At 38.4% G+C, this 13,806-nt stretch overlaps 1 protein-coding gene and 1 non-coding gene across 2 annotated transcripts in view; one reads left to right on the plus strand and one right to left on the minus strand.

The window, feature by feature from the left end:
* LOC113072497 (kinesin-like protein KIF26B) overlaps window positions 1-8,392 on the plus strand; it is a 30,274-nt gene extending 21,882 nt beyond the window's left edge. Inside the window, exon 3 of the mRNA XM_026245495.1 lies at window positions 7,518-8,392. Within this exon, the coding sequence (XP_026101280.1) occupies window positions 7,518-7,734 (217 nt within the window). The 3' untranslated portion in view covers window positions 7,735-8,392. The remainder of the gene's footprint in view (window positions 1-7,517) is intronic.
* A 4,116-nt stretch (window positions 8,393-12,508) lies between these two features.
* On the minus strand, window positions 12,509-12,591 carry trnal-uaa (transfer RNA leucine (anticodon UAA)). Its single transcript has one exon. It is a non-coding gene; the product is annotated as a tRNA-Leu (tRNA).
* Between the last annotated feature and the right edge of the window lie 1,215 nt (window positions 12,592-13,806).

The raw sequence follows: 13,806 nt of genomic DNA on the forward strand, positions 1-13,806 counted from the left end.
AGAAAGCTGACGTGCATGATGACCTTATTAGCCTGCTGGGTAGGTCTGACCATGTGGATTAGTCACTTAGTACGTTGGCTTAACATGACCAGAACGTAATCTTTGGAGCCGTCTCAGTCCTTTATAAAATTTCTGACTACTGTGGCTTTCTGCTGTATTGTTTTGAGACCCAGACCTATTCGCTTGTTAAGTCTGACGTCACGTAGCAGTTACAACGAGAAAACAACAAAAGGTGCTAATATAAACTCACAATGTTATAGAATACTAGCGAAAAAGTTATAATCGTAACATTTACCTCCATATTGAAGTCCCAGATAGCCAGACAATGAAAATATAAATATACAAAAAATATATAAAAATGATTTGTGTTTGGGACGCTGTGAGCACGGAGACTGTAGTGTATACCGTAAGTTTGAAAGCGTTTAGCTTAAATTATTAATATGAATAAACAGTGTTCATAACCGGCTGCTTGGACCCAGAAACAGCGCTTCTTGCGTCATCACTTAACAACCGAATTAGCACAGCTTTTTTTAAAGGCATAGTTCTGGCATCATTTACTCACCCATGTTGTTCCAAATGTGTATGATTTTCATTCTTCTGTGGAACATAAAAAAATATATTTTGGAGAATTATTCAACTGTTTTGGTCCAATTGTGAAAGTCTCTTTTGGGTTATGCAGAAGAAATTAAGTCATACAGGTTTGAAACTACATCAAGTGTGTAAATGATGACTGCATTTTCATTTTGAGTGAATTATCCCTTTAAATCACAAGGCAGGTAAGAACCAGTGATGACCTTAAAGGGACATCGGATACAATTTTCAACTTTTATTATTATTATTTTTTTCTACCAGCTCAGAAAAGTTGAAAAGAAAACACACAACTTGATTAGTAATGGGCTGTCTGAGTCTGAAACTGTGTCATCCAGTGAGCTGTTTCAATCTGCAGCCGGGTAGCTAGCTATTTGAATAAGACCACCTCCGAATCATATACAGAATCCAAAGCATCAATTCAAGTCTTGTGTCGACATGCCCCACAGAAGAGAGGGGCGGGCTGAGCAGTAACTCATTATCATTTAAAGAGACATGCACCTAAATGACTCACTGTGAAAAGATCTGTTTTTTAGGTAATTTTTTTTTTTTTTTTTACGCAACCATTGATGATTTTTACCAAAGTATGTTACAGACATTTCATGAAGACTGTAAAGAATCATACCAAATTGTGTAAAATGAGTATCTGATCTCCTCTTTAAATCCAATGGGTTGCAGTAGCAGTAAATTTGGATATTACATGGGCAAGTGCAAATGGATTTGACATCTACAGGCAAAATTGTCAGTATCTTAAAAAATGTTTTCCCAAAAATAAATACAAATAAAACATTTCAGATAAATTTTTCGTAAAGCATCATGTGGCTTCAGAAGAACTTCAAGAAAAGCCATATGGATCTGTAGAAATTATATTCCTTTTGTTCACCCCCACGTGCACAATTGTAAAATTTTTGTTTTGATTAGAACAGTATTTAAAGGTTACAAAAAATGTTTTATACAAAGTTTATCAAATTTATATAACATCATGAGGACATTTTGAGAATGTTGTTCTAAGAACATTTTCTCTCAAAATTATGAGAACGTATATCAAATATTAATAAAGTTCTAAGAATGTTTCATAATCATTACTTTATTAATGGTTTGTCCAAACAATTATATAACTTATAAAATGTTACTGAAACCTGTGAGATATTCTTTGTAATCTGGGAAGACATGAAAGAATCACATTGATTTTTTTTTTTCACTTTTCCTTTTTCCTTTTTCTTGTTTGATGTGCAAGTCTTCAGCTTCTATTGCAGTCTGTATTTAGATGGATCTTCTCAACATATGTTCTTGCTCTCTTTCTCGTATCTGTGCAGCCTAAACATGAATTCTTTGAGGTTTGATTCTGTCTGTTTTATATATCCCCCTTTCAGAACATTGGACATGTATTCTGGTTTCATTTAGTTTGCAGCCATTGCGGTCTTATATTCTGGAACAGTATGCAAATAGTGAGCGCAGAGGTGCCAGAGCACTGGGTCCAACTTTACTGTTGCCTGTGGTGTTGAAAAGATATCCTCGGAGAAGTGTGTGGTATGTTACAGATGGAGAGGGTGAGAAAGAGCGAGTGAGAGAGAGAACGAGATTGGTGCGGGGACTGAATAGTAGACATTATCAGCTGAGCACAGGGGCTGAGAGGCAGCAATGTGATGTTGTTCCTGTCTGTGTCTTCCCTGCTTCCTGTTTGGATGTTCTCGCCCGGTCTCGCTTCTTCTTGAGCCTGGACATCTTTTCCTGGACAATGCAATCAGAAGAATAAGCCAAACAGAGACATGGGGGAAAGAAACTGAGTAAGATATGGTCAAAGTGTGAGAGGGAGAGATGAGATTGGTGAGCCGAAGCGTAGGCAGTCAGGAGCGCTCAGGTGTGGGGATTAAGCTATCTGTTCATTGCAGAAGAACTGCTTTGGTCGATCTGCTGCGGATACAGTAGAGGAGGGGCACTCAACATTATATAGCATACATAAATAGCACAACATGGAGAGCTAATGGATTCCTGATAAACTGCCATACTACACATTCAGTCAGGTGGACACTTGTTTAAGAGCGGACAGGAAGACAGAACTGGACACTTAGGGCTCATCGGGCCCTCTAAATGATGGACAGGTGAGAAACAAGTAATATTTTCTTTAGCCTCACTGGACTGAAGTGTCTTGCTAATGCTAATATTTTTTCTTAATATTTACATCTGTTTGAGTTAATTTGGTATATAGTATTTACTTGGACTTCAATTAGGTTTCCATTACTTAAGAAATCTAAGAAGATTAGGTTGGTAGATTTAAAAATAAAATAAATGTTTACCTTTTTGAGTTTATGCTTTGAGTGTATAGTTCAAACTATCCACCTAGCAACTGCATAGAGAAACAATAACAATAAGTTATATTATCAATATATTATAGTTATCATTATAGTTATTATTCTTAGTGTGAACATGCCTTTACTTCAGATACATTTACCTTAGCAATCACATATTAATGGCCTGGTAGCCACCTGTAACATCCTAGCAACGTCATAGAAACATGTTGACAACCAGAAGACCTTAGCAACTTCATGGCAATGCCCTGGCAACCACACAGATCAACCTAGCAACTCCATAGCAACATGCTTACAACCAGAAGACCTTAGCAACTGTATGTCAATGCCCTGGCAACAACCCAGAACACCCTAGCAACAGCACAGAAACAGTTTGACAAACAGAAGACCTTAGAAACTGTATGTCAGTGGCCTAGCAACTATCCAAAACACCCCAGCAACTCCATAGCAACATGTTGACAAACAGAAGAATTTAGCAACTGTATGGTAATGCCATTTCAACCACCTAGATCTCTCTAGCATCATGACAGTGTGTTTTGTAGTTTATTGTTGACATTTTTGTGACTGTGCTTTAATTAAATGGCTACATGATTGTATTTTGTGTTTACATATCACATTATGTGCTTATATGAGGGTTAGGATTACTTAAGGATTATGTAAGTTGTACTTTTTGGGAGATGATGATGAGAAGGAGAGATGTTGTCTGTTTTCTAAATCAGAGTGTTCCTCTAAGAAGCTATTTAAGGATACAGTATCTCATTAACGCCTCTGCAAAATAACACATTCACATCTCGCCTGAGTTCGGTTCAAGTTAAGTCTCCTCCTAATTTTCATACAGTTTCCCTGTTGACGTGTTTTAGCTTTTAACAAGAATCATTTCCATCTAGTTTCATCAGGTCTGTCTCAGGCAGTTAACGAAGAACGGTAAGCTATGTTTATTTATGTAGGACAAGAGGACTCAAATTAGAAGCACATGGTGGAGACAACAGTTTGGTTCAAACTTTATGAGACTTTCCTTGCCAGCTCATTAAGGATATGGTCAGTGTGTTTGTTAACGGTGTGTGTGAGCGAGAAAACTGTTTTCCTGACATTAATGAGTACCACAATAATTACCTTACTTTGCACATCACATATCCTCGTGGAGCACAGCCATGTACTTTGTCACAGTCCTTAGGGGGTTACACACATATTTTATACACAAACACTCACTTCATATCCCTGACAATGAATCCAGGTGATAATTTGTCTCATTTCTAAGGAAGTTTCCTCATACCGTTGGCATCCAGAATGCTCAGTCTGATGATTTCATAGCTTGCACAGCAACTGTATCTCTAGAACTGATTTATACACAAACACTCAGTGTTATTATTACTTCCAGCTATATTTTCACCTGCTCTTATCTTTCAGGTTGTTTATTATTGTTGCCTCAATTTTTCCCCTTACAGTAACCACTTCCCTCCACTCCTCTCAACAGAAATGTGATCAGTTAGCAAAATGTTTTCTTTGCTTTATCAAGTAGCAGGTCTGAACCACAGTGCTAGAATTTTTTTCTTTGATAGCCAGAGGCTTAAGGTGTATTTCTATATGATGTGATGTGATTTTAGAGCCAAAGACCTGAGCTACCACAGATGCCTGTATTTTTTTTTCTCTCCTGTCTGTACCTTTGACCTTGACTAGATTTGCACAAGTTGGCAGCGCTTCAAAATGAAGGATTGTGCCTCAAGGTACACTGTAAAAAAATAAATAAAAAGCTCTCCAATTTATATCTAAATTTTCAGTTGGCCTAATTTAATTTATAAAATTAAATTCACACTAATTCAGTTAGGGCAATTGAAAAATTTAGATGTGATCAGTCAATAGAAAAATTTGAGTTGGAGAGGTCTGATGTTTGTTTTTGTTTGTTTTTGCTTTTTTTTTACAGTGACAGTATAACTGACACAGGACAATTTGACTCACACATGTTGAAGTTTGGAGTGTAGATCTGCCCTGTCATGTTGTGTGTGTTGTCTCTTTCCTTTCTAACTCTGTAGAGTTCATTAAAACATCACTGCCGGATGCACCAACAAGACCTTTAGAATGGGCACCCATATAATAAAGAGAAAAGATTTGCTTGGACTAGCATGAATTTTAAGGCTGGTTAGTGCACATCTGGTCGTTGGGCAAATATATCCTGATGTTGTTGACCAGTACAATCTTTTTGGTAAAGTTGGTTGACCTTTCTTTCTGTCTTACTAAGGTCTTTACAATATTCTATCAACACAGTGAATACATATTCAGGCTAAAATAGTCTATTTTAAAACTGTTCTTTGCATCAAAAAAGTGAAAAAAAAGTAGCATCGACAATGTAAAAAGTAATATAATAAGTAATAATAATAATAATAAATCTACTATGCTTTTTAGTTGGAATCTTTATGGTGCAGATAGTAATCCTAATCTTTCTTTAATTATTGTTATTATTGCTTCCAAGGTATGGAAGCCCAGATTTCTTTGACAATGGCCTTCAGCTCATCTGCATTTTTTGGTCTCTTGTTTCTCATTTTTCTCTTGACAATACTCCATAAATTCTCTATGGGGTTCAGGTCTGGTGAGTTTGTTGGCCAGTCAAGCACACCAACACCATAGTCATTTAACCAGCTTTTGGTGTTTTTGGCAGTGTGGGCAGGTGCCAAATACTGCTGGAAAATGAAATCACTATCTTCAAAAAGCTGGTCAGCAGAAGGAAGCATGAAGTGCTCCAAAATGCCTTGGTAACGAATGTAGTGACTTTGGTTTTCAAAAAAACACAATGGATCAACACCAACAGAAGACATTGCACCCCAAATCATCACAGACTGTGGCAACTTAACAATAGACTTCAAGCAACTTGAGCTATGAGCTTCTTCACCCTTCCTCCAGACTCTAGGAACTTGGTTTACAAAAAATACAAAACTTTCTCTCCCCTGAAAAGAGGACTTTGGATGACTGGGCAACAGTCCAGTTCTTGTTCTCTTTAACCCAGGTAAGATGCCTCTGACATTGTCTGTGGTTCAGGAGTGGCTTAACAAGAGGAATACGACAACTGTAGCCAAATTTCTTGACACGTCTGTATGTCTTGACCCCAGCCTCAGTCCATTCCTTGTGAACTTCACTCAAATTCTTGAATCAGTTTAGCATGACATTCCTCATAAGGCTGCTGTTCTCTCGGTTCGTTGTGCATCTTTTTCTTCCACTCAACTTCCTGTTAACATGCTTGGATACAGCACTCTGTGAACAGCCAGCTTCTTTGGCAATGAATGTTTGTGACTTACCCTCCTTGTGAAGGGTGTCAATGATTGTCTTCTGGACAACTGTCTGATCAGCAGTCTTCACCATGATTGTGTAGCCTAGTGAAGAGACTGCAACTGTTTGGTTTAAGGGAACACATTTGTCTATCTTTTTAATTATTCTTTAAAGGCAAAGTATCATATATCTTGTGATATCACACCCTAATCATGAGATAAGACATTTTTTAATAAATACATTAGGGGCGGGAAATGTGTTTTACAATCCTTTTCTGGGTCCCCAGCAACAAATAAACTATTTATTTTTCCCATGCCATATTTTCAGTCCATCACTCCCTGCATCTCTGCATCAAAATCCTTTCTATCTTTTTGTATTTGACCACTTGAGGTGTTTCAGTTTTTTAAACAGCAATTTCATCCCCCATCATCCAATCCCTAATCCAGTGGGAGTCTAAATGAGGCTGTGATGATGAGCCTCTGCACAGATATGCTTGGTCAGGTGAAAATGCTAGACTGATTGATCAATACTTCTCAAAGAGCCAACTGAAACAGTCTCTAACAGGCTGAGTGACTATGGTTAGAATCAGTCAACCCTCACTTCTCCTGCTCCTGCTGGTCAAAGCCATTCTCAATATTTCTTCAAGCTCTAAATACACAAGAGTACAATTATCCTATGAATGTGTGTGATTTCTTAATGCTTGGAGATATAAGTTACTTGGACCCCATTTGTAAGGATGATGTTGAGGTTTGGGGGTCAGTGGAGGCATAGAACAATCATTTTCAAGGCCAAGTAGACACAACTGACCCCTGTCACATTTTTAACTTGGAATTTCTAATGTATTGACAACATAATAGTAGTTTAAGTTTGAATCCATGATGATATACATTCATTAGATCTTAAATCCATTGCCTTAACTACTCTGCCATCCTCGTTCTATTTAACAGTGTGGAATTTGTCTGTCTGTCCAATTTTAGATATTCTGGAGCATGGCTTAGGGTTTCATTTCATAACAATAAATTAGCTTTGATTTGTACTTTTCAGATGTCTGTTTTCTCTGCTGATTGGCTGTGACATGCATGTAATGACTTGAAAGAGCTTAACAATTCACAAATCTTCTTCTCTGTTTTGAGATGGACACTTGAAATTAAATTTGATTCACTTGATTGCTCACAAAATCAGTTTTGGTCTGCATTGTTACATTTGAACTTTGCAAGCTGTATTTTAAATTTGCAATACATAATACTTTCCCTAAACAAACAAAAACTTGGAATCCATGTAAAAAGCCATGGGATCGCAGCGTTTTTACACATATGCACATCTGTTCTAGTTTTAACTTTGCTTGTGTTTGTTTATCCTCAGGGCTGCCCAGAAATTGAATCTGTCTTCCAAGAAGAAGAAGCAGCGTCCTGCGCCCCCTGTGGCATGTGATCCACCCCTTTTTCCCACCAACTTCAGCGGCATCCTGCAGGTGTCTCCGCCCCCTGCTCCGCCCTGCCTTTTACGGGCAGTCAACAAAGTCAAAGACACTCCTGGCTTGGGCAAGGTACGATCTTTCAGCAAAAATGGCTGCATTTAGGTCTTGTCGTTTTATTAGTCTTTACTCTTATTAAGTCTGTTTTTTACCAACATATGAGCATATGTAAATGCTTTTGCAAGCTAAACAGATTCACCTAATCAACATAGAACAGACTACTTTTTATTATTTACTTAGATCTAGCAGCAATGGTCACCTATCAATGCTAATGTCCCCTTCAAGTGGAGTTGAAATACATTGTAATAAATATAATAAATATAATTGTGAGTTCTGAGCACTTGGTCCTAGTGGTTAGAGAGTATGACTCCTAAACCTAAGGTTGTGGGTTTGAGTCTTGGTCCAGCAATACCATGACTTAGGTGCCCTTGAGCAAGGCACTGAACCCCCGAACTGCTCCCTGTGCACCACAGCATAAATAGGTGCCCACTGCTCTGAGTGTGTGTTCACTGCTGTGTGTGCACTTTGGATGGGTTAAATGCAGAGCACAAAATCTCAGTATGGGTCACCATACTTGGCTGTATGTCACGTCACTGAATGACCAAGCGAAGTGAACATTTATTGGGATGATACCTAAGTTGCAGAATTCAGAGAGACTTTGGCATGTCAGTTTGAAATGTGTTGGAAAGCAGGTTTGTAGTGAATGGTAATGAAGGGCTTTGGGTGGTATAATTTTACATGCTATGTTTCAGTCAATTTATGGAAGAATTTATACAAAAAAAAAAGTTAATCACTCTTCATGATCAGTCAAATAGACAATCATGCTTTTGAAGCTTTTAATCTTTAACATTATGTTACAAATAACTCTATTGTGTACTATCATCTCAATCTTGTGGACCAACTATAGTTTGCCACACATTTTTACTTAAGTGTCTGGCTTAAAACCTGCTACCAGGAGTGGAGATCGACATTATCCACCAGTTGTAGGGTTTGAATCCACATGGACTTTTGTCAAGTGCCTTCACATATCGCGCCTAAAAATGCGTGGAAAACGCTAGGCGCGCCGCTTTCTCCTTCTCTCCTAAGTGCTCGGGCAGAAGCGCTCCTGAGGCGTCTGCCTTTGCTAAGCAACCATGACGTGCTCTCTCCATGAAGACGCGGAAATTTCAGCAAAGGATAAATGTATTTGCAGCACAAAAAAATCGCTCTCAGTAGCTCTGCTACTGAATTTATTTCAAAATTGCAATCCATATACAGCTCTGAACAGCTGTTCCTTCATCTTGGCTGAGTTTTCAAAGTTGTTACGGGAAAGGATGAAGCTGATTGGTTAGTTCTTGTCACATGACCTGCGGTGCGCTTGCGGCATTGTGAAAAGTTGAGATGTTTTTAACTCGATGCGGTGCGGACGTGCCTGGAAAAAAAGGGCGCGTCGCACCATTATGAGCGCGCATGCCGCATGCCTACATTGGAAATAACGAACTTGCGCTCGCAAAAGACGCGAAATGTGAATGGCCACTCAGCCTCCCTAGTTGTTTTTTACATTATATTTGCAGATACTCCCTGAAGGAACTCAGAGCTTTATTTGTCAACACTACTGTGTAATGTCTGATGAGATGGGCAGCACTGGGGCATTAAGGCTGGATCAACTGAACGTGATGGCATCTGGTTTCTTTTGTATCTTGCTCAGAGCTCAAAGGTGAGCTCTTTAACTGAAAACAAAGGGCCAAGCACAGCAGAATCAAATGGGCTACAGGATGGAGGCAAAATATGATTAAACAAGAAGATAACCATCTTTACACGTGGCACTAAAATTCTTTTAAAATAGGTATTTCCCTCAAAACGTGCTTACTGGAGATGCGTTTTCTATGGATTCCATGCATTTGGTTCCATAGAAGAAATAAAGACATGCCTTTATATAATTACTTTAGGGTGAGTCAATGTTGACAATATTTAGCTTTTTGGACAATATATTACTTTAATATCAGATGTAAACTGTGCCAAAATGATAATAGGTTTTTAACTAAACAATCAAACCACCTTCAGACATAATTTTGTGACACAGGCATCATATAACACAGCTGAGAAATGTCAGCATCAGATCTGTGATTTGGCAGCATGAGAGAACATATGGGGAAAATACGAGAGAATGTTGCCTGCATAATACATGTTGATATCACAGGTGAAAGTGTTCTGCTGCAATGGGAGATGCAGGTGAAGAGAGGTTTAAGATGCATGAATGCAGAGGAACATATACAGGTACTTTTGCTATGACACACTAAATTTTTGGGTGTTCTTCTCATCTGTCCTGGTTGGTCCATAAGGCTATTGTTAATAATATAAGGTAGTCATTTAGCAGATACTTTTCTTCCTAACCGATGGAAATACAGGGTTATTACAGGAACACCTTTACCACTCAGCCACCCTGGTTACTGTTTTGACATAAAGCAACCTTTTTTTCTTTTTCTTTTTACTGTATTTAAGAATTAAGCAAATAGTTTGTAACAGAAACTCATACTGTACCGCTCTTAAGTCCAATTGTTTTCTTTTTAAAATTATCAGTGGTCTACCAGAAGTGAGGTTCGAAACCACAAGGACATTTGTCCATTGGATCTTAAGTCAAACACCTTAACCTCTCGGCCATCCATCTTACTCTTTTGACCTTTTTTTTCTTCTTTTTTTAATCTTATAAAACTTTATATGCCTTATAAAACTGCTGCATTAACTAACGTTAAGCGATTTGTGAAGCTAGGTCTAACGTGACTTTAGTTACAGATTGGCGTGAAATTGTGCTCTCACAACAACCACGCTATCTTAAAAAGGTTGCTTTCAAGTAAGCAAAACGATGCTTTGAAAACATCTGTTTCGCTGGAAGGACAAGGAGTAGCAACAGGACAACAACACAGAGACTTGACAGGTCTGATGGAGGGGCTAACGGGATATTTTACAGGTAAATACTAAAACGGGAAGACAGCGGGAAAACAGCTCAAATACGTGAGAACCCCGGAAAAACGGGAGGGTGGACAGCTACTAACTACACTTTTGAAACACATTGTTAAAAGTCCATGTGTGAATGGTTGTTAGCACTAACGGTTACTAAACTAGCAGCTAGGTAACGTTAGAGCGCAGCTTACCGGATTACTGTATAATGTTTGCCGCTGTTCCAGGGTTAGGGCTGCACGATGTGTTGTTTAAGCATCGATATCGCAATGTACAAATCCACGATAGTCACATCGCAGGATGTGCGATGTAGGCTGTCGTAGTCGATCCGTTATTCATTAACTGTATGGGCCAAAGAGCGCGCCCGAGAGAGAGAGCGCGAGCGCGCGGCCAGCGACACACTAGATGCGTGGCGCAAGTTCTCAGCTGCGTGGCGTGTCCGTTTTTAATTCAGCTCCCATGTTAACAGGTTAGAGCTTGCAGACTGCCTGCATGAGACGCGCGTCTCAGGCGCGGCTCAAGCCGCGCGGAAAACACGTGCATGCTCGAAATAGAGCCGCCGCCTATTTATATTGCACCTGTCACCGGCCTGAGAGAGAGAGCGCGCGCGCAAAGCGAGCCCCGGCCGCACGCTCAATGTCTTCAAACAACAAGAGCGCTGTCTTGCTCTCTCTCCCTCGCGCATATTAATTAATTGACACGATGGTGTCGATGTTTAAATCATTTAAAATGAGAATGTAAGTGTGCTCACCCCATTTTTGTTTGTAAGATTTTTTTTTTATTTCATATCGCAATATATATCGCAGAAAAAAAAAATATCGCAATGTAAATTTTTCCCAATATCGTGCAGCCCTATCCGGGGTTCTATGATTTGCAGCTCCTGAACCCATCCATTTGTGAACTGTACATGAGACTTGACTTGTAGCTTCGGAACTATTCTGAAGTGTAGGCGCTCACAAAACAAACAAGGTAGCCGAAGATATCTGTTATGCAAACGTGCGGCAACAAGTCTCCGTCGGTACTCCACTATTTATTGGGAATTTCATATGGATCCAAACTGTTATTAGAGCCGATTTTGTCCACATACCGGTACCTGGCATCCTTATTTAGCGTATCCCTATAAATCCCACAACCGAAGTCTTTTTTTCTTTCTCCCAACTCTGCTCTTCTCGTTCAACTGGCTGTATGTTTACATTCGCGAAGCTGGCAACATGGCCGCCACTTCCCAGAATGCAACTTGGGGCCCGAGCCCTATTGGATCTTAAGTCCAACGCCTTTACCACTCGGCCATCCTGGGTACTGTTTTGACATAAACAAGGTTTTTTTTTTTGTTTTTGTTTTTTTTTTACTGTTATTTAAGAACTAAGCAATTTGTTTGTAACATAAACTGATACTGTACAGCCAAATTATATCTCGGCCATCCTGATTTGACAAAAAGCAGTTTTGGTTCAAAACTCATAATGTTGAGCCAAATTACTGTTTTATTTTTTTTTGATTATCATTGGTCTAACAGGAGTGGGGTTCAAACCCACGAGGACATTTGTCCATTGGATCTTAAGTCCAACGGCTTAACCTCTCAGCCATCCTGGTTACTGTTCTGAACAAAAGCTACTTTTTTTTTTTTTTTTTTTTAACTGGTATTTAAGAAATGAGCATTTTCTTTTGTGACCGAAACTCATAATGTTGAGCCAAATTACTGTTTTATTTTATTTTTTTAATTATCATTGGTCTACCAGGAGTGGGGTTCAAACCCAAGAGGACATTTGTCCATTGCATCATAAGTCCAACGCCTTAACCCCTCGGCCATCCTGGTTACTGTTCTGACAAAAACTATGTTTTTTTTTTTTTACTGGTATTTAAGAACCAAGCAATTTTTTTGTGACAGAAACTCATAGTGTTGAGCTAAATTACTGTTTTATTTATTTATTTATCATCATTGGTCTACCAGGAGTGGGGTTTGAACCCACGAGGACATTTGTCCATTGGATCTTAAGTCCAACGCCTTAACCTCTCGGCCATCCTGGTTACTGTTCTGATAAAAAACTACGTTTTTTTTTTTTTTTTTTTTTTTAACTGGTATTTAAGAAATGAGCAATTTTTTTGTGACAGAAACTCATAATGTTGAGCCAAATTACTGTTTTATTTTTATTTTTTAAATTATCATTGGTCTACCAGGAGTGGGGTTTGAACCCACAAGGACATTTGTCTATTGGATCTAAGTCCAACGCCTTAAAAACTCAGCAATCCTGGTTACTGCTTTGACAAAAAGCAACCTGTTTTTTTTTTTTTTTTCTGGTATTTAAGAACTGATCAATTGTTTTGTGACAGAAACTCATAATGTTGAGCTAAATTACTGCTTATTTATTTATTTTTTTGATTATCATTGGTCTACCAGGAGTGGGGTTCAACCCAAGAGGACATTTGTCCATTGGATCTTACGTCCAACGCCTACCTCGCGGCCATCCTGTTTACTGTTCTGACAAAAATACTTTTTTTTCAAACCGGTATTTAAGAACTGAGCATTTTCTTTTGTGACAGAAACTCATAATGTTGAGCCCAATTACTGTTTTATTTTATTTTTTAAATTATCTTTGGTCTACCAGGAGTGGGGTTCGAACCCACGAGACATTTTTCCATTGGTCCTTAAGTCCAACGCCTTAACCTCTCGGCCATCCTGGTTACTGTTTTGACAAAAGCAACATTTTTTTTTTTAACTGGTATTTAAGAACTGAGCAATTTTTTTGTGACAGAACTCATAATGTTGAGCTAAATTACTGTTTTATTTTTTTTTAGATTATCATTGGTCATCCTGGTTACTGTTCTGACAAAAACTATTTTTTTTTTTTTTTTTTTTTTAAATGGTATTTAAGAACTGATCAATATTTTCATTGATAATCCTGGTTACTATTCTGAGATAAAGCAATCTTTTTTTAACTGGTATTTAAGAACTGAGCATTTTTTTTGTGACCGAAACTCATAATGATGAGCCAAATACTTGTTTTCTTTTATTATCATTGGTCTACCAGGAGTGGGGTCGAACCCACGAGGACATTTTGTCCATTGGATCTTAAGTCCAACGCCTTAACTCTCGGCCACCCTGGTCACGTTTTGGCAAAAAAACAATTTTTTTTTAAACTGATATTTAAGAACTGAGCATTTCTTTTGTTTCTTGAACTCATAATGCTGAGCCAAATTACTGTTTTATTTCTTTTTTTACTATCATTGATCTACCAGGAGTGG

Source organism: Carassius auratus, unplaced genomic scaffold (assembly GCF_003368295.1).
Source record: "Carassius auratus strain Wakin unplaced genomic scaffold, ASM336829v1 scaf_tig00009219, whole genome shotgun sequence".
NCBI classification, from domain to species: domain Eukaryota; kingdom Metazoa; phylum Chordata; class Actinopteri; order Cypriniformes; family Cyprinidae; genus Carassius; species Carassius auratus.